This window comes from Lithobates pipiens, unplaced genomic scaffold (genome assembly GCF_037356315.1).
Source record: "Lithobates pipiens isolate NorthernLeopardFrog02 unplaced genomic scaffold, aLitPip1_a1.2 Scaffold_18, whole genome shotgun sequence".
In the NCBI taxonomy this organism is placed as follows: Eukaryota; Metazoa; Chordata; class Amphibia; order Anura; family Ranidae; genus Lithobates; species Lithobates pipiens.
Window position 1 is genome coordinate 132,071,111 of NW_027507758.1, and position 18,243 is coordinate 132,089,353.

The 18,243-nt window shown below is 42.4% G+C and overlaps 1 protein-coding gene across 1 annotated transcript; it reads right to left on the reverse strand.

Moving 5' to 3' along the window:
• Positions 1-803: 803 nt before the first annotated feature.
• On the reverse strand, positions 804-16,574 carry HNRNPU (heterogeneous nuclear ribonucleoprotein U). Its single transcript, XM_077486136.1, has 14 exons — positions 15,881-16,574; positions 11,875-11,971; positions 11,711-11,784; positions 9,625-9,764; positions 9,448-9,547; positions 8,729-8,841; positions 7,854-8,117; positions 7,652-7,771; positions 5,434-5,556; positions 4,666-4,834; positions 3,277-3,552; positions 2,967-3,157; positions 2,780-2,854; positions 804-2,482 (listed from the first exon to the last, which is right to left on the reverse strand). The coding sequence occupies exons 1-14, from the start codon at positions 16,425-16,427 to the stop codon at positions 2,429-2,431; spliced, it is 2,343 nt and encodes a 780-aa protein (XP_077342262.1). The 5' UTR covers positions 16,428-16,574; the 3' UTR covers positions 804-2,428.
• Between the last annotated feature and the right edge of the window lie 1,669 nt (positions 16,575-18,243).

Sequence of the window (18,243 nt, forward strand, 5' to 3'; positions counted from 1 at the left end):
TAATATGTTTGGAAACGGTGAGCTCACATTTTACTCACATTTTTAAGTGATATCATGCAAAAGGAAGTCTGAAAAACAAATAGAGATAATATTTACATATACACTTTAATAAGTCAATTCCCATTTGACACTCAAAGCGAATGTACAATGACACCAAGATACACCTGATACTTTGTACCACAGTAACTGCAAATGAGGACAGATTCCAGTAGATGACAGAGTATGCAGCCACAAGAAGTGTGTTTTTCTACCAACTGTTCCTCCACTAAACATACATAGCAGCCAAACAGGTTCAGATTTGTCAAAAGCAGAACCAAATTAACACTTATAAAAAAGGCACACTAGTGCCAATTGGCCAATATTGCTGAAATAAAAATTGCCAATATGCTTAAAAGGACAACTTGACGTGAATACCCTTTGTGAATTAAAGCTATTCTGTGTTTATGAAAGCTATTAACACCAGAGGGTGCTAAAGCTGGAACACTTCTAAACTGATGACAACTTTCTCCTTAACAGCACCACTTCCATCAAACCCACACCTGACAATGGTTTAGAGTACCATCCTTTAGGCTCATTCTGTTTATGTTCATTGATGAGTTATTGCCGACAGTTTGTTTACCTACAGCTATAAAAACCTTTATTAGCACCGGCAGAACTAGCCCCTCTTCAAATGAGCCAGACACGCAAGGAACAGTTTAAAAATAAAATAAAAAGCTTACAGTTGAATGTAATCAACTTAATGGATAAATTCCCTAACAGCCATTTTCCAGAGACAGTCACACAAAATTAAAGTAAGGCACCAGTGAAATTAAGAGTACTTTATTTCAGACTAGATAAGGGGAGGGAAGATCCCTTCTTATAAAAAGGGATTCACGGAGATGTACAACTTACCAGAGACTTGTTAGTTAAATAATCAAGCAAGTACTTTTTTTTATTTAGAAAGTCAGTTCATGAGTTGCTCCCATCCATAGTTAAAAGACGGGAGACTGCTTGTCAAACTTTACCTCAAGGGCATTAAGCCACAGAACGTCAGGTGCTCCAAAGCATTTTGTACCATTCAGCTGAGATATAGGTGGCATTCCCTCCATGTAACGGGATACTTTATACCATGCTTCTCATCGCAGGGTTGGGACACCGCTGAACTGCCTTGAACAAGTCTTGGGTAGCAAAATAAAGCAGCAGGTGTATATCTGAGGCGAGTGCCACGCCATGGCCTTTGAGATGTGCATACGGACCAAGGCCAGGCTGCTGTAAGTGGACAGGATCCCAATCCACTACTTTAGAGTGGAAAGAGTGTGGACATCAGCACAATCCATTGATCTCTTTAATTGCAATCGAGTCTATGCATAAAATGAAGAATAACGTGGCAGTTGTATGGGGACGGGATTATGTTTAATGTTTTTGACAATCCCAAAAACACGACAGTGTAAATTCATTTGTTTATTGCAAATAAAATGCTATGTTTTCCAGCTCACCCTCTTTAGAGGTTAGCAGGCAAAATATAAAGAACTGACATTTTAAGAAAGAAATGCTATCTAATAAATGTACTCACAATATATTTAGTTTACAATGATGGTGCAACTACAAGCACACTATGCAAATAAAAAAATTGCAAGGGACGGGTAAGTGGGAGATACAAACACAGCTAACTTCATACAGATCCCATCAGACAGCTAGATTTACAACAAGTTTAGTTTAATAAGAAACAGGCATATCAAGCCTATTCTTTGTAGAATCGAAGTGTTTTAACAAATGGAGAAAATAATCAAACCTTCACAAGTTGAAGTCTCTGCGGTTTCCAGAGGTAAAGTAAAACATTAAATATCTAACACCAACCTCACTTCCTCAGAAAGCTATTTTAGTGCATTCCCCTTACAGCCTTCCAAGATCTAACAAGCCAGGATGTTTGCTCCCTAAACTAGCAAGATGAAAGTTAAAGAATGACTGAATATCTAAGGACCACTACAAAACTGAGCCACAAACTTAACAGAAAATCCTGACTTCCTTTCCATGCACAGTTACAGTTAAGGGATTCTATTCCTAAAATAATGACACCAAGTACAAAGCGATCTCTACTTCATAGAATTTAGAAATTAAAAACAAAAAACCATTACAGAGGAAAAAAATAAATGGAGAACCCTGAAATACTGACATTCTTTATCGTGCACAATGCTAAGGTTCTTATTACTTTAAAAACTGCAATTTAAAAAAAAAAAATAAAAAAAAAAAATTGTACAAAAAAAAAAAAAAACGCAACTAAAAACAAAATGTTTAACAAAACCAATAAAGAACCCGCAGGCACTTCCTCTTGTGGAATGTTTTTTTTTTTGTTTTGTTTTGTTTTAAAAAAGTTAACCTAAAGAAAACAGTCGACTTCTTGTGAAGGTTTTGAAGAGAAATATGTATCAGTTCATTTTTATTTGGGTATTCAATAATATCCTTGGTGGTACTGCTGGCTCCATGGCTTTTGACCCCAGTATTGCTGCAATTAGAAAAAGGGGTAAATATTAACATGTTAACAAGCTTGTAAGCTTAGACGCCAACAAGAATTGCTTAGGTCATGTGTAACATTTTAATAAAATGTCATCCCAAAAATTAAAACTAGGAGCCCAATAAAAGTGACATACCAAGAAATCCAGTATCAAGACTTGATTATGCTACAATATGTGGATGACAAGAAACTAAAAGTTTTATGTTGGATGCCTCACTGTTATTAGTTCCAGTAAACTGAAGACCATTCCTAATGAGTGATGCCTGCACCTACATAGATGATACTTACACCCGGTTGCTGCCACTGGTTGTACCCCTGAGAATGGTTTTTGAAACCACGATTGCCTCCCCTTCCTCTAAAATTCTGTAGATTTAAGAAGGAAAAGATTCAGTTATATTGAAATTCTAAAAAAAAAAAAAAAAAAAAAAAAGCCAAACACTGGTTAAGAAAATGCCATATTTCTTTAGAAAGTTACCTGGTTGTAGTTTCCACGGTTGGGCATTCCAGCGCCACCTCCACCACCACGACCAAAGTTTCCACGGTTACCATAACCACCTCCTCGGTTGTGATAGACAGGTGCACGAGGATATGGGTATCCAACTGCTCCTCCTCCTCCACGCTGTGGCATGTTACCCCCCCTCCTGTTGAATCCACGGTTCATTGGGGCTAAAATTAGGGGAAAAAAAAGGGTAGGTTCACCATCTTAAATTTGGCTCTGACCAGTCACCATGAAAAAGCATGTAAAATACATGTGTCACTTTTAGAAGTCAGGCATTGTTACATACCTCCACCACGGAAGTTTCCACCACGCATATTGTATCCTCCACCACCGCCTCCACGACCTCTGTGTCCACCATGTCCATGTGGCATACCGCCTCTAGACTTGTTATTTTTGTTCTTGTTTACTTTCTTAGAGCCAACATTTTGCTTCTTTTCAGGAGGAAGAGCTTTCTTGCTTTCTTCTTTGTACAGCTCTACAAGTTTCTCAGCTTCTTCTTTTTGCAGTTCCACATAAGTTATTTCGTCAAAGCACTCACTAGCTTCTGGCAGGGTAAGATTTCCTACAAAAGAAAATAAAAATGCTCAACTTGTAACACAAGATAGATGTTGATGCTATTTGATCTTTGTTTGAAGGGGTTGAAAACCTCAAATGACATTCCTATTGTATATTGAGCATTTGTCTGTAGCCAAAGTTTTGAGTGGGATTTCTCTGCTGCCTGGTTCTTCTGTTACCAGCAGGAATGTTATATGAAAGCTCCCCTCCCCCCAACAGATTGAAAAGGTGAGGAGGGAGGGGAGCTCCAGCACACAGCCTGTGATTGATAACCACAGAAGTGCTTGTTCTATGTAGCATGTTCTTTCCCAACAATCAGCGCTCAGAGCTCTTGGCTGTGAAGTGGGAGTTGAGATCCATGTTCCATGCTTTGTGCTGCTGGATAGAGTGTCAGCATTTTACAAGTTGTGTGTTAAAGACTATACAGGACAAATGGTTGTAGATAGACAACGTGTAGAAGGCTCTGTCCTTTTCCCTGCATCACCCAGAGGCTAGTTACTTGGAGTGGTTGCAACCACCTTGCACATCAACCAGGGCTGCGACAAAAGGTGGGCCAGGAGGCACGGCTGCCCAGGGCACTGTGGTATAATGTGAAGTTCGGGGGCACCACAAGGCGAGAACTGTTCTAGGAGGGGACTTTGGGGAGGTAGAGGATTTGTGCTAGAAAGGGGAGAAATTAGGAGGAGATTTCAGCCAAACATGCAGATTAGCATTTTTTTCTTGCCAATACTGCTCTATTTTGGGGGTCCCTGATCTGGCATGTCCGCCCTGAGCTCTACATGACCTTGTCCCACCACCGATTTCAAAATTCTAAATCCTGCCTAGGCCGAAGAAGTTTAATGTATTAAAGAAAATATGGCGCTTCCAAGAATGCAAAAAAAGTTTTCATGACTCAGTGGCAAAAAATACATCCCGAATCCTTGACTGCAGAACATGCAGATAAGAAAAATCAAAGAATGGTTTAAAAGTAAACTGTATATCTATTCTGCTTGTGTCTCAAACTCTCTCATAAGAGGATGACCACGACAGCCTTCATTACAGATTTACTTTAAATCAGGGTAAAATGCAATACACTTGTGCCATAAATTTCCCTGCCAGGTGTGGTTTAGTTTGGACTTACCTTTCATTTTAAGTAAAGCATGCTCTGGAAGGTCTTTTCCTTCCACTTCAGCCTTTTTCTGTGTCCTCTCTTTATACACCTCATCACTTGGGCACACAACAACAGCTTTACGTTGAAAGCCTGCAAACAGGCACATTTTCCTCCTCTGAGCGGCCACGGACACATTGGTCTATCGGGGAAAAAAAAAAAAGTTTAAGTTTACTGTGCAAACATAGGAGTGTCCCCATCTGAGGAAGTGTGTCGACTTAAAGATCAGAGGCTGCCCACCCAAATATGACACAAACTGATCTGCATGGATAGAACTGCTTAAACACCCCTCACCTTCCCTTCTTACCCCTCTATTTCTCTAGGGTTTAAAAAGGTCTAGATGGTTGAGGTTTGCTCCTTTAATACAGATACACAAAAATGGCATGAATTGTGGTTCCTGTGAGGTGTACGCAGATATTTAACTTCTTTACACGACTTTTGCCATTACTTCCCCACCAGAAGGGAGGGGGGGGGGGGGGGGGGGAGAGGGTTGAGAACTTGTTTGTTTAAACTTAACACATTTTTATTTACCTCCAGCTAAGGAGGGGATATTTCCTTCTAATCTAGCTTACAGCAATAGTCAATCCACTGCTTTGAAATATACCACTGTAAATGTTACAGAAGTAAAGCCTCTACCCCCAGTAGCAGTGAAAAATTACTGAAACGTCTCATTACAGCAGAGGAAGAACCAAATATATGAATGCAATTTAACATTTGTATAAAATTATAGGAAAGACTTACTTGATCTAGAATGTAGTTTCTCTTCTTACGAGCTGCAATCTCAATGAATTTGCTAAGGCATTGTGGAGCTCTCTGAAGCAAAGCATTTAGCTTGGAAGGGTCAGTTGTCTTTTTATTACCAACCTACAGCAAAAGATAGCCATTGAGATGTACATTTTCCACAAAATAGTTCCAAAGAGCATGGCATTTAAAGCATCTGTACAAAAAGCTAGACTTGAACTACCTGAACAGGTAATTTGCTAAATTTGTGTTGTGAATTTTTACTCTTTAACCACTTCCCGACCAGCGCACGACGATGTACGTCGACAGAATGGCACGGGCAGGCATATTGGCGTACATGTACGTCCAATATTTGTTGCCGCCGTGCCATCGGGAGCGCGCCGCCGGCGGCGCGCTCCCGCGCTGGTCGGGACCCCCGTGAGTCCGGTCGCGGGACCCGATCGCCGCGGGCATCCCCGCGATCGTCTCACGGAGCGGCCGAATGGAGGAAATGCTGTATAAACAACATTTTTCCATTCTGCCTAGCAACTAGTGACGCTGATCTCTGCTCCATGTGATTGGAGCAGAGATCAGTGTACACTAAATGAAAGCCCAACCCCCCCACAGTTAGTAACACACCCCTAGGAACACTTAACCCCTACACTGCCACCCACTGGTTAACCCTTTCACTGCCAGTGTCATTTACACAGGAATCACTGCATTTATATAGCAGTGATTACTGTATAAATGACAATGGTCCCAAAAATGTGTCAAAAATGTCCGATGGGTCCCCGACAATGTCGCAGTCACAATAAAAAAAATCGCAGATCGCCGCCATTACTAGTAAAAAAAAAAAAAAAATATAATAAAAAGTTAATAAAAATGCTATAAAACTATCCCTATTTTGTAAACGCTATAACTTTTGCGCAAACCAATCAATAATCGCTTATTGCGGTTTTTTTTACCAAAAATATGTAGAAGAATACGTATCGGCCTAAACTGAGGGAAAAAATGTTTTTTTTATATATTTTTGGGGGATATTTATTATTACAAAAAGTAAAAAATAATGCGTTTTTTTTCAAAATTATCGCTCTATTTTTGTTTATAGCGCAAAAAATAAAAACCGCAGGGGTGATCAAATACCACCAAAAGAAAGCTCTATTTGTGGGAAAAAAAGGACGTTAATTTTGTTTGGGAGCCACGTCGCACGACCGCGCAATTGTCAGTTAAAGTGACGCAGTGCCGAATCGCAAAAAGTGGTCTGGTCTTTGACCAGCAAATTGGTCCGGTCTGAAAGTGGTTAAGCATGCCACTACATACAACCTTTAATTCCAAGAACTAAATCCACCTATGCAGCCAAGGAAGCTGCCATCTTAGCCTCTGATCTGCAGTTACTGCAAGTACATTGGCAACAGTATCACTCAGGTGTATTTGGAAAATCATTGGGCTTCGTACCATTTTAAAACACACTGCATAAAACATTCCCTTCCAATGTCTAGTGATGAAACAATACAACTCTGGATAGCTGCTTCTCCCCAGGGCATTGTGTTTTCAGCTCCTTGACTGGCCAGCAGTGGGGCGACATCCCATGCCACGCACACAGAATCTCATTCCAGTACAGACTGAGCCAAATTTTATGTATGGGCAGCTGTGTGTACATTAGAAGACTAAGTATGTCTTACTGCAGAAGAGATTTAGCGTCTCTTCTGCAATAAAGATCTTTTCACTATTTTAACGTTTCAAATTTAGGTCCACTAAGATTCTCCAGACATTTCTACTTTAAGGGCAGTTCACACCACATGCAGTCTAGTGAGTGTTTTTCTCGTGCATCAAAAACGCATGGCAAGTAGGTTATATGGTTTTCAAAAAAAAAAAAAAAAAAAAAAAAAAAAAAAACAAACATTTTTCCTGCACCTCTGTAAAACATCAAAAGCACATCGGAACAGGTCCCTAAAGTTGAGGGAAAAAAAAAAAAAACTAAACTGCACCAAAAACGCACTGGAACGCATCACATGCAGAAAAGTATCTCAAACACATCCTGACTGCATTTGTGGTGTGAACTGGCCTTGCTTGCCCCTTCACAATAAAACTAGCAGCCAGTCTTTCAAATGACCGTTAACTTGTACAGTAGTGCCACAGAATGTTGGCAAAAAGCACAAAAAGGAAACTAGGAGAGAACAGCTTTGAATCCCTACTCAAAAATGTTGACAGCGGATACCAACATCTGAAATTTTCTTACCATCATTTTCTCCATGATGTTATTTGTTCCAAGGACATTATACTTTCCAGGATTTTCTGTTGTATGTTTAGTTACCCATGATGTTTTTCCAGCTCCAGGCAAACCAATCATCATGATTACCTAAGACGAGACATCCGTTAATCATTATGTAGCTGACATTATGCAGTGCAATGTGCTAAAACAGAAAAGTTCAAATTCTCACCTCGCAATCTTTTTTCTGTTCAGGTCCCAGGGGTCCTCTCTCACGGTCTTCCAATGCAACATTCTGAATAAATGTATATCCTTCAGGGGCTGGGAAGAAAGGCTCAGCCTGCTGGCCAAAGTTGAATTCTACAGCACAATTGTGACACAGGACATGAGGGAAGAGATTCTTATCTGCAAGAGCTTCTTTGTTGACTTTAAACGCCACTCCCAGATCCTTTCCATTTTTTGCATAAGACAGCTCCAACTCTTCACCATCAAAATTCTGCAAAAATAAGGAAAATGGCTTATTACCAAGTCTATTCACACTATGCAAGCCATCTGTAATCACCTCTAGATTGTTCTTCAGTATCCCCTTGTTGGTTGTCAATATGTAGGCAGTGCAGGAAAGTATCGGTTAAGGATCTCATTTTTTCAACTAGGACATCCCAGGACTATTAGAAGTCACTGCTTGTTAGTGGATTTTTTTACATTACATAAGACAAGATTTTCTGTCAAACTGGAAAAATTTGACCTGTGAAATATGGCCTTGCCATAGAAATCCTAGGACATAAGGCCCCTTTCACGAATGCAGACCATCAGCTGCTCAGTTTTTACATCCACTACCAATGCAAAAATGGACCGCTAGTCCACATACGTTTTTTTATCCGTTCATTTATTTTTTTACAGCACAAAAAAAAATAAAAGGGCCTTTATCTGTGTCAAAAAACAGATGCGGGTTTAAACTGATGCAAATAGATGATTAAAATAAGCCCTTCCAATCTCTAGCCGCTTATGTCAAGTTATTCATTCCCAGATACCCCAAGATTCGTAACTGCAATATGATGCATATGCTACTGCAAAAAACAAACACATGACAATTGATGAAGAACTTACAGCCAAACAAGTGATTACATCATTCTCATCGTACGTCTCGCCATAGTCTTCTGCTTCACTGTTGGAACATTTGGATCCTTTCAAGGAATAGCCATAAGAGTGTTCTTCTTCACCTACAAGTTAAATAAAGTTTGTGAATTTTTTTTACTTATATTTTTTAAACACAAGCAAGCTTACATCCATGTTTGGGCTGATATGAAAAAAAAAAAAAAAATATATATATATATATATATATATATATATATATATATATATATATATATATATATATATATATATATATATATATATATATATATATATATATATATATATATATATATATATATATGGCCCTGTTGTGTTTAATGTTCCCAACCCTTTTGCAGCAACAGAACATTTTGTGAAGCAGGGTAGTGCCTTGGCCGTTTACTACTGACACAGCAAGGTGCAAGGGTGGCTGCCCCATTGGATGCTGCATGGAAACCTGGGGGAGCAGTCATGGCACAAGCCTAAACTGGAATGAGGGCAATAATTAAAACAAAGAAGCTAAATGGAATCTTTTAGCAGACCCAATATGCTCCTTGAGTTTGGTTGCATATTAGTGTATGTACACCCTCACATTACATTAGATTACCTTCTAAGATATAGGAAGAAACTTGTGTTTGCCAGTATTTATTTAAAGATTAGGAAAGACTTATCAAAGTCACACTCAAGTGTTACACACAGCAATAACCTACCCAATATAGATCCACATGAACTCAGGGACCAACCAACACGCACTTCATGAACTTCAAGGTCTTTAGCATACAAATGCTTCACTGGAATCTTTTCTGTAAGCTGGGGAAAGCAGCAAAATATAGTCACTTGAGGTAAAAATAAAGGAAGACTTAAATTCCGATCAACTTGCTACTTACCTTCATTTCAAAGCACACTTTGCCCTTAGAAACACCATACGTAGCCCTGCCACCAGCCCACAAAAAAGCAAAACTCTCCATAGTGAGGGAAGAGGCACTTAAGCGATCCCGGGAAATTTTGAAATGTAGGTCACAGTTATCTAAAGAGAAAACAGAACTTGTGAGAAAACATTTAAAGTTGATTTTACCTTTTTCACCCTTCACAGAGTAAACAATGTTTATCCACGTCAGCGCCTGAAGATTTGACCCCCTTGCTAGAGCTCACTGTGTGATTAACTGGTAAATGCGCAGTCTTGCAACGCTATACACATAATTTGTATCCCCCCACACACAGGGCTCGTTTGGTGGTATTTAATCACCACTCAGGTTTTTTGTAACGAAAAGACAGAAAAGTTCATAAAATTGCGCTTTCTGCTATAAAAACCATGCCCAAATTTCAAACAAAATGTATTCCACTACATGGGCAATAAATCATAAGCATATATATTGATTGGTTTGTGTGAAAGTTATAGTGCCTACAAAACTATGTTACATAGGCACGGGAATTTTTTTTTTTTTATATACATACTAATCGCATGATCAGCAACTTGTAGCAGGACTGTGACAGTGGCAGACAATCTGACATCAATACAGTGATCAGTAATACTATACAGTTGACACTGGCTGGGAAGGGGTTAACATCTAGAGCAATCACAGGGTTAAACGTGTGCGGCTTTTACAAACAGATCTCAAAGCTTCTCATCCACGCTTTGCTTCTGATCAACAGGTCTCAGCTGTGAATCATTGGGCAGGACCTAAGCCAGCCATATGCGGTTCTAATCGTTAATGGGCAGGCTGAACGTACAAAGTCGATCAAATTGGGTACAACCTGCCTGCTGGAGTCTCTTGCGATTGACAAGTTTTCTTCCTGTCCGCCCCCACGCAAGACAACAATGGCCCAGGAGGGATTCCTACAGCAACACTGTTGATTTTGAGGGGGGGGGGGGGGAGCAAATTTCTTTCCTGCAACTTGTGGTTAGCTACGTGTAGGGCTACCTTACCGCCAAAGCTCCTGATGTGTACAAATTGGGGGGCTCATTCGATACCCATAAGCCAGGGCTCGACAAAACCCGGGCGCCAGGTCGCATTTACGACTAGAATTAGCGACCTGGCGCAGCACAGCTGGGGGTATCCTGTCTCCATATTTGCACAGCGGACTTACAAGCGCACTTTTTGGGGGGGGGGAAATAATTTATTTAATTAAAAAAAAAAAAAAAAAAAAAAAACAGTAAAGTTAGCCCAATTTTTTTTTATATTGTGAAAGATAATGTTACGTCGAGTAAATCGATACCCAACATGTCATGCTTCAAAATTGCGCCCGCTCATAGAATGGCGACAAACTTACCTTTTAAAATCTACATAGGCGACGTTTAAAAAATTCTACAGGTTGCACTTTGAGTTACAGAGGTCTAGGGCTAGAATTATTGCTCTTACTCTACCAATCGCAGCGATACCTCACATGTGTGGTTTTAACATCGCTTTCATATATGCGTTCGCTTCTGCACGCAAGCTTGGCGGGACAGGGCGCATTTAAAAAAATAAAATACATTTTTTTTTCTTATTTTAACTTTTATTTTTTTCACTGTTCATTGAAAAAAAAAAAAAAAAAAAAATGTGTGTCACTTTTATTCCTATTACAAGGAATGTAAAAATCCCTTGTAATAGAAAAAAGCATGACAGGTCCTCTTATATATGAGATCTGGGGTCAGAGAGACCTCACACCTCATATTTACACTAAAATGCAATTTTTAAAAAAAATCGTCATTTGAAAAAAACAAAACAAATAAAATGTCCCCCTAAGAGCTATGGGCAATGACTTGGAGACAGGTGGGGGGCTGGGGGCGCTATCTTCCCCTCACTCGTCTCCATGTCAGGCCAGGGACAGGTCCGGATCGCCGTCACGGACCTGGCTCCTAGATTCCAAGCAAATTTGTCAACCCCTGCCATAAGCAAGCAGTGAGTACATCACTTTGGCTACATAAATTGCAGGCGGTAATCTGAAAATTGACAATATGCAGAAAGTATTAAAAATAAAAATTCTACTTACATGTGTCAAGAAGAACATTTGTGTCATCCACCTTTTCATCTTCCTCATCGACCGGTGGCTGCGGTGATTTGGACCTATAGATAGAGAATATTGATTATAAATATTAGAAGCCAAATGACACATGAACATGGGGAGAAAAAAAAAAAAAAAAAAATTGTACTAACCTGCTGTATTTGTTTTCTTCAATGTACTCAAAATAACCACGCCCATGATCCTCACGTGGCCTTTTCACTCCTCTTTTCTTATCCTTTTCCTTGCCTTCTAAAGTAAAGAAAGAAAAAAGGTACTTGTTAAACATGACTGCTAGCATTTAATGTTTATACAAAGCATAGTCATTACAGCACTATCTCGGAAGGCAAGCAGGGATTGGCGAGAGCGATCAGCAGAGCTGGGGGTACTACTGAGCATGGGGATCTGCTGAATGAAGGTACTAATGAGCTGGGATCCTACTGGGCCCCTTTAACACAAATAGAAGGTCAGCACACCCAGGGCATTTGCCAAGCTTCATTAAAGTGGTTGTAAACCCTTACAACCAACTTTGACCTACAGGTAAGCCTAGATTAAGGCTCACCTGTAGGTCCAAGAAATATCTCCTAAACCTATACGGTTTAGGAGATATTTGCCGAAAGACAGGCACCGCTGTCTATGGTGCATGTGCCATAGACAGCGGCACACAGAGCGTGCCGCTGTCAACGGCGATATGCCGCGAGGGGAGGCTCCCGTGCGCATGCGCAGGAGTGACATTGCGGCTTCGCCGAATGACAGCGGTGGAGCAGGAGACCCACCGAGAAGATGGATGCCCCGGACTACAGGGGACAGCGGTGACTTTGCTGGCTCCTGTGTCAGGTAAGTGACACATAATGGACTACTATGCATCGCACAGTAGTGCATTATGCTTTACTTTTGCAGGGAATCAAAAGAGGAAGTAAACTCACCTCTTTAAAAGGAGAAGCCAAAGCTCATTTGGCTGGGCTTTTTTCATGGGTCACAGAAGTTTTGCACTCCTGTGACCTGTTTTCAGCAGAGAGCTGACTGAAGTCTGCTCACGACATGGACATCAGTCAAGCCAGGCACCGCAACAATAATGTCTGGATCCGCCAGGTGCCTGGACTGACTCCCGTCTCAGCAAGCCGCTGAGAGACAAAGCTGGTCGCCCCCTCCACAGCTTTGCACTCCAATGAGCATGGAGGGAGAGGAGCAGATAGCTGCGACAGCCTGGAGCTCTGAAAACTGAGTGATTGGCAGTGTTTGATCGCTCGCTTCTCAGTGTAGAGGCGCTGGGCAACAGATGCAGCATCGGACCCATGCTGCATCCACCCAAGTATGAATGGGGGGGGGGGGAGAATAAATGCCCCATAATTCTCTTTTACAGGGGTTGTAAAGTCAGTTTTTTATCTTACATTATTCTATATGCATTAAGATAAAGCCTTATGTGTGTAGCAGCCCCTCCCTCGTAATTAAAGTGGTTGTAAACCCTCCCCTACAACTTTGTCCCATGTGAATTAGCATAAAAACCCTAACACTGCGTGTAGATATCTCCTTAATTGCTTAGTATTGTTGTAATCCCTTTTGTTCTTTAGAATGACATCACTGAGCATGCCTAGATCTCCCCTGATTTACAGCACACTGTCTAATCCATCTGTTATCAGGACTTCCTATGGCACAGCACTGAACTCCCAGCAGGCTGCTAATCACTCAGAACTTACTTCTACACACCAAGTGATCATGTGACCTCACATACAGTGTAAAGCAGGGAATGGGACAGCAGTACTGCAGTCTTATCAGCTAAAGCTGATAGGACTCATACAGGCAAACACTAGGTAAATCAGCACAAGTAAATACTATGAAATAAACAAGTCAACTATGAACAGGGAAGCAGGGTTGTCCTAGAAATGTTGGATTGAGAAGGAGGCTTAGTTAACAGTACAGGAAGTGCTCAATGTAAGGGCGGAAATACACTCCACGGTGGACTCAAAACAATACTTAAGATGGCGCTGCCTAACCCATGGAAACAAGTTTTTTAAAGTTTCTTTAAACAGTAAGTAATATGCGATTTTGGCTGGATTACAGTGGCTATAGTTTGATCATTACTTATTATAATGGACCAAATGAAAAGATGCATCAGAGTGGGAGAGTATACTTCCTCTTTAACCGAGTCCAATCCCTATCCAGCGGTGTCCACAAGTGTCTCAGCCCTCCAAAACTAGCCATCCCAATTGGCTCAACTTCTATCACAGTCAGTTAGGAGAGAGGGAGACCGGGCTATAGCTAGAACATATACATATTTTCACTGTGGGAAGACCAATGCTCAGATCTCGCTTTTTCAAGGGAGGGCTACGCTAAAGTGTCACACCAAGGTGCCCAAATAGAAAAAAAATAATAATAATAATCACTCAAAGTATACCATAAACCTCTTAGGCCCCTTTCACACCAGGGCGTTTTGCAGGCGCTATAGCGTTAGAAATAGCGCCTGCAATCCGCCCCCTAAAAAAGCTGCACCATTGTCTGTAGGCTTTCACACTACAGCGGTGCGCTGGTAGGACATCAGGGAAAAGTCCTTCCAGCAGCTTCTTTGGAGCAGTGTGTTTACCGCTCCTCCACATTGAAAGCAATGGGGCAACGCTGTAATACCGCCGGCAAAACGCTGCTATTGCAACATCTTGCCGGCGGTTTTAACCCTTTCCCAACCACTAGCGTGGGGTAAAAGCACCCCGCTAGCGGCCGAAATGCGTCGCAAATCTGGCGGTAAAACACCGCTAAAAATAGCAGCATTTTACCGCCCACGCTATGGTGTGAAAGGGATCTTAGCCTTTGTTTACATTGAAGCGACTTGTCATGCGATTTGACATTGAACCCTATTACCAGCAATCACATTGTTCAAACCTGTGCAAAACCATCTTTGCAGTGACACATCGAGTTCCTGAGCTACTGTTAGGGATTTCACCAACATATGACTTTGAAATTGCGTGATTTCAGATGAAATGCTGTCTAAATTAAATAGTGGAAAAAGGAATATGTGCTGAATAAACTAAAAAAATAATAAAAAATTGTGTCTGAATTGGAACTGCAACTCAAATGTGATACCCACAATTTAGCAAAAAGCGTTTTGAAAAATTGTTCTGTTTTTACCAAAATGAAAAATTGTGTGTATATATATATATATATATATATATATATATATATATATACACATATACATATATATATACATACATATATACACACACACTAAAAGTAGAACAAATTTTAAATCTCCACTCAGCATAAAACAGTGATAATCAGTGTATATCGGTTGTGAAATGGGCCTATAGCCAAAATACCATTAGAATGATTTCCTATTCCAAAGAAAGCCACACAAGTATTGATTTGTGATCCAAGTACGAGCGATCACAAGAAATTCACCATGAAAAAAAAAAAAATAGGATGAAGTAGAAAACATCAACTGGAAAAAAACGTCTGAAAGTTATGGTCCAACACATGCACGGGTTTGTTCGAACTTAAAGAAAAACTTTGCCATCGTCTATCCACATACTAGTATTATAAAGTGCCAACAGTTTGCACGGCACTTTACAACATGAGGTACTGAAACTGAGCAGAAGCTCATCACACTTTACTTGAAGGACAGCAGTTTTGGTTTCTTAAAAAATAAATGGATCATATAAGCCGTCATTCTCTGCAACTAGAATGATCACAATCGCTACATGTGGCCATCACAAAGCAACATAACCCTGAGGGGGATTACATGAGCTATCCCAAAATGGAGCTGCCGCAGATCCCCGCCCCAAACAGCTAAACAATGAGCAGATAAAACTATAATGGCCTCCTCTGTCCTAAAGAAAAAAGGGGGCAGCAGGTGCGGAGCATGCCAGGCGGCTCATCACAGCAATGCGCCGCCAACAAGCTGCAGGCTCCTCCCAACCGGAAGTGACGTCACCGACTCCGAATCCCGCCGACACAATACTGCCTCGAGGAGTACGTGACCTGCGGCCCACTAGCGCGCTGCACGGAAAAGCTGGCCGCTATCCCCGAAGCCACTAACTAGATAGGAAGTCCTTCACCACACAACACTACCCCGAGCCTTCTGTACGGAAGGCTGCCTAGACTACCCCTGCACTGATTGTACGGAAGGCCAAATCACTGTACGGAAGTAGCCCAATCACACCCACTTACCGCCGCCTCTGCCTGCCGCTCCCGCCTCGTCCACCTTGATGGCCATGAGAGGCCGGGGCCCGCTGGGGACGCTCTCCTCGTCCTGTTTACTTTGATCTTTGGAGGGGTCGTTCTCACTGGAGCCCTCTTCATCATCCTCCTCTTCCTCCTGGCCCACAGGGATGCCTTCATCCTCATCCTCCTCCTCGCCCTCCTGGAAGCCCTGGTCGTCTCCATTCTCGTCATCCAGAGCGACGGCAGCGGCCTCCTCCGCATCCTCCTCCTCATCGCCGCCGCCATCCTCTCCGCCTACCTCCATGCCTTCCTCGTCCTCCTCTTCTTCCTCCTCCCCGGTGCCGGCCTCCGTGTCCGCTCCTTCCGCGGTATCGCCGGCTTCATCCTTCGCCCCGCCGACCACCCCTCCGCCGGCCTCGTTCTCGTCATCCAAGGCGGCCTGCAGCCTCTCCATCAGGTCGGCCTTTAGCCCCTTATCGCTCAGCCGCCTCTTCTTCAGCTCTTCCTTCAGCTCGGACACCTTGAGCTTCTTCACGTTCACGGGGGAGCTCATGTTGCCGGGGCGGAGAAGGATTTCTGAGGGAAAACCGAGTGCGGCGACGTTCTGTCTGCGCTGCTCCTACAAAATGGCGGCGCAAACAAGGACGGAGCGCGATGCCCTCTGGGGGAGGAAAGCAGAGAATGAGCTCTACACTGCCGAGATCTCCAAGGTTCTATCGACTCCGCCCTCTGCACGAGGAGGGGCTCAACATAAGATGAAGACTATTGGGCTCGGCAAGGTTCTACCCTGCACGGGGAGGGGCTTATATCGGGAGACTATAGATGTACCGGCTCCGCCCCCTGAACGGGGAGGGGCTTAGCGGGAGCTCTGGATTATAGGTGCTTTCTGATGTTCTACCCGCTTATTGGCGCATGCGCCCTGGAGAGCCAGCCTCACCCTATAGTCAGCCCGCATTTTCCTTCCTTCAGGCATGCAGAAGAAAGGCGGACTCCCCCCTCCCATAGAGCCGCCTTATACACACACTACACACCTTCTCTATACAGCAACGTTATATTACACGGAGTATTATTTAATAGCCCCGCAGCCACGCTCAGGGGAGCTGGTGACGTTGGGTGGGAGGGGCGGCAATCAATCGTCACATACAGCCGCTCCTAAATCAAGAGTGGGCTCTGCGCCTGCCGTACCGCCCCCCACTACCGTATTCACCGCAGCGGCTAGAACACGAGGGGCGCTATCCCATTACTGCGGCCGTAATTACGGTATGAGCAGATTTTTCCTGACAATGCAGTGGGAGGAGTCTAGTCTGCTTTAGCGTCTATGGAGAGAATGTTTTGTGGTGTGGAGAGCAGGAAAAATCTGGAACATTCTACCTGAGGGACAGATGTGATTATAGATTCCAAGTTTTAGGATAAGCAATAAGTGTGTCTGGTCTCTATGCAGTGCTTACAGCATGGTGGTGCTCAGACAGTTCGCTCTCTGTGATTTCCACCTATAGGGTGGCTCCATTGACTTGCAGTGAGGCCACCCTGATGTGTGTTCCCAGCTAGGCCTGAACACACAGGCAGTGAGACATTGTCCGATGTGCGGCTGCAGAGATCAGGCAATGTCTCACTGCCTGTGATTAGCGCTGCGACTTCCTGGCGGGCTCTGTACGTGTTCCATGTGAACACGCCTGAGCTCATCCCTAATGGTCAGCACTCAGAGAGCTGCAAGATTCTCACTAAAATTAGAATTTCTTTAATTAGAATTAAGCTCACGATTCTCACAACACAACATCATCGTTCACATTATACAAAAAAATTTGCCCAAACGTTATGCTTCATTTTATTTTATTTTTTTTATTAATTGAATTTTTCCCCAAAAAAATGCATTTGAAAGATGGCCGCACAAATACGGTGTGACATAAAATATTGCAACAATCTCTATTTTATTCTCTAGGGCCTTTGCTAAAAATATATATATAATGTTTGGGGGTTCTAAGTACATTTCTATAAAAAAAATACAGATTTTAAAGTGATACTAAAGGATTTTTTTTTTTAAATAACAAACATATCATACTTACCTCCACGGTGCAGCTCGTTTTGCACAGAGTGGCCCAAACATCCATTTCTGGGGTCCCTCGGCAACTCCTCCCCGCATTAGATAACCCTCTGGGAGAAGCGATCTCCCGCGGGGGTTACCTTGCAGGCACGCTCCCGAGTCCAGCATTCCGTGTCCATAGAGGCCGAATGCATGACTTGGCCCCAGCGCCTGCCTCATTCGATTTGATTGACAGCAGGAGCCAATGGCTGTCTATCCAATCAAGAGCCTGGAACTCGTGGAGAGAGGGATGGTGGGACGCACCAACAGAAATTTGGGGCTCAGGTAA

Coding starts and splice junctions, on each gene's coding strand:
- HNRNPU (XM_077486136.1), bottom strand. CDS start 16,427: ATGAGCTCCCCCGTGAACGTGAAGAAGCTCAAGGTGTCCGAGCTGAAG. Junction 3,553..4,665: donor TGCTTTACTTAAAATGAAAG/GTAAGTCCAAAC, acceptor TTTCTTTTGTAG/GAAATCTTACCCTGCCAGAA. Junction 2,483..2,779: donor ACCAGTGGCAGCAACCGGGT/GTAAGTATCATC, acceptor TTCTAATTGCAG/CAATACTGGGGTCAAAAGCC.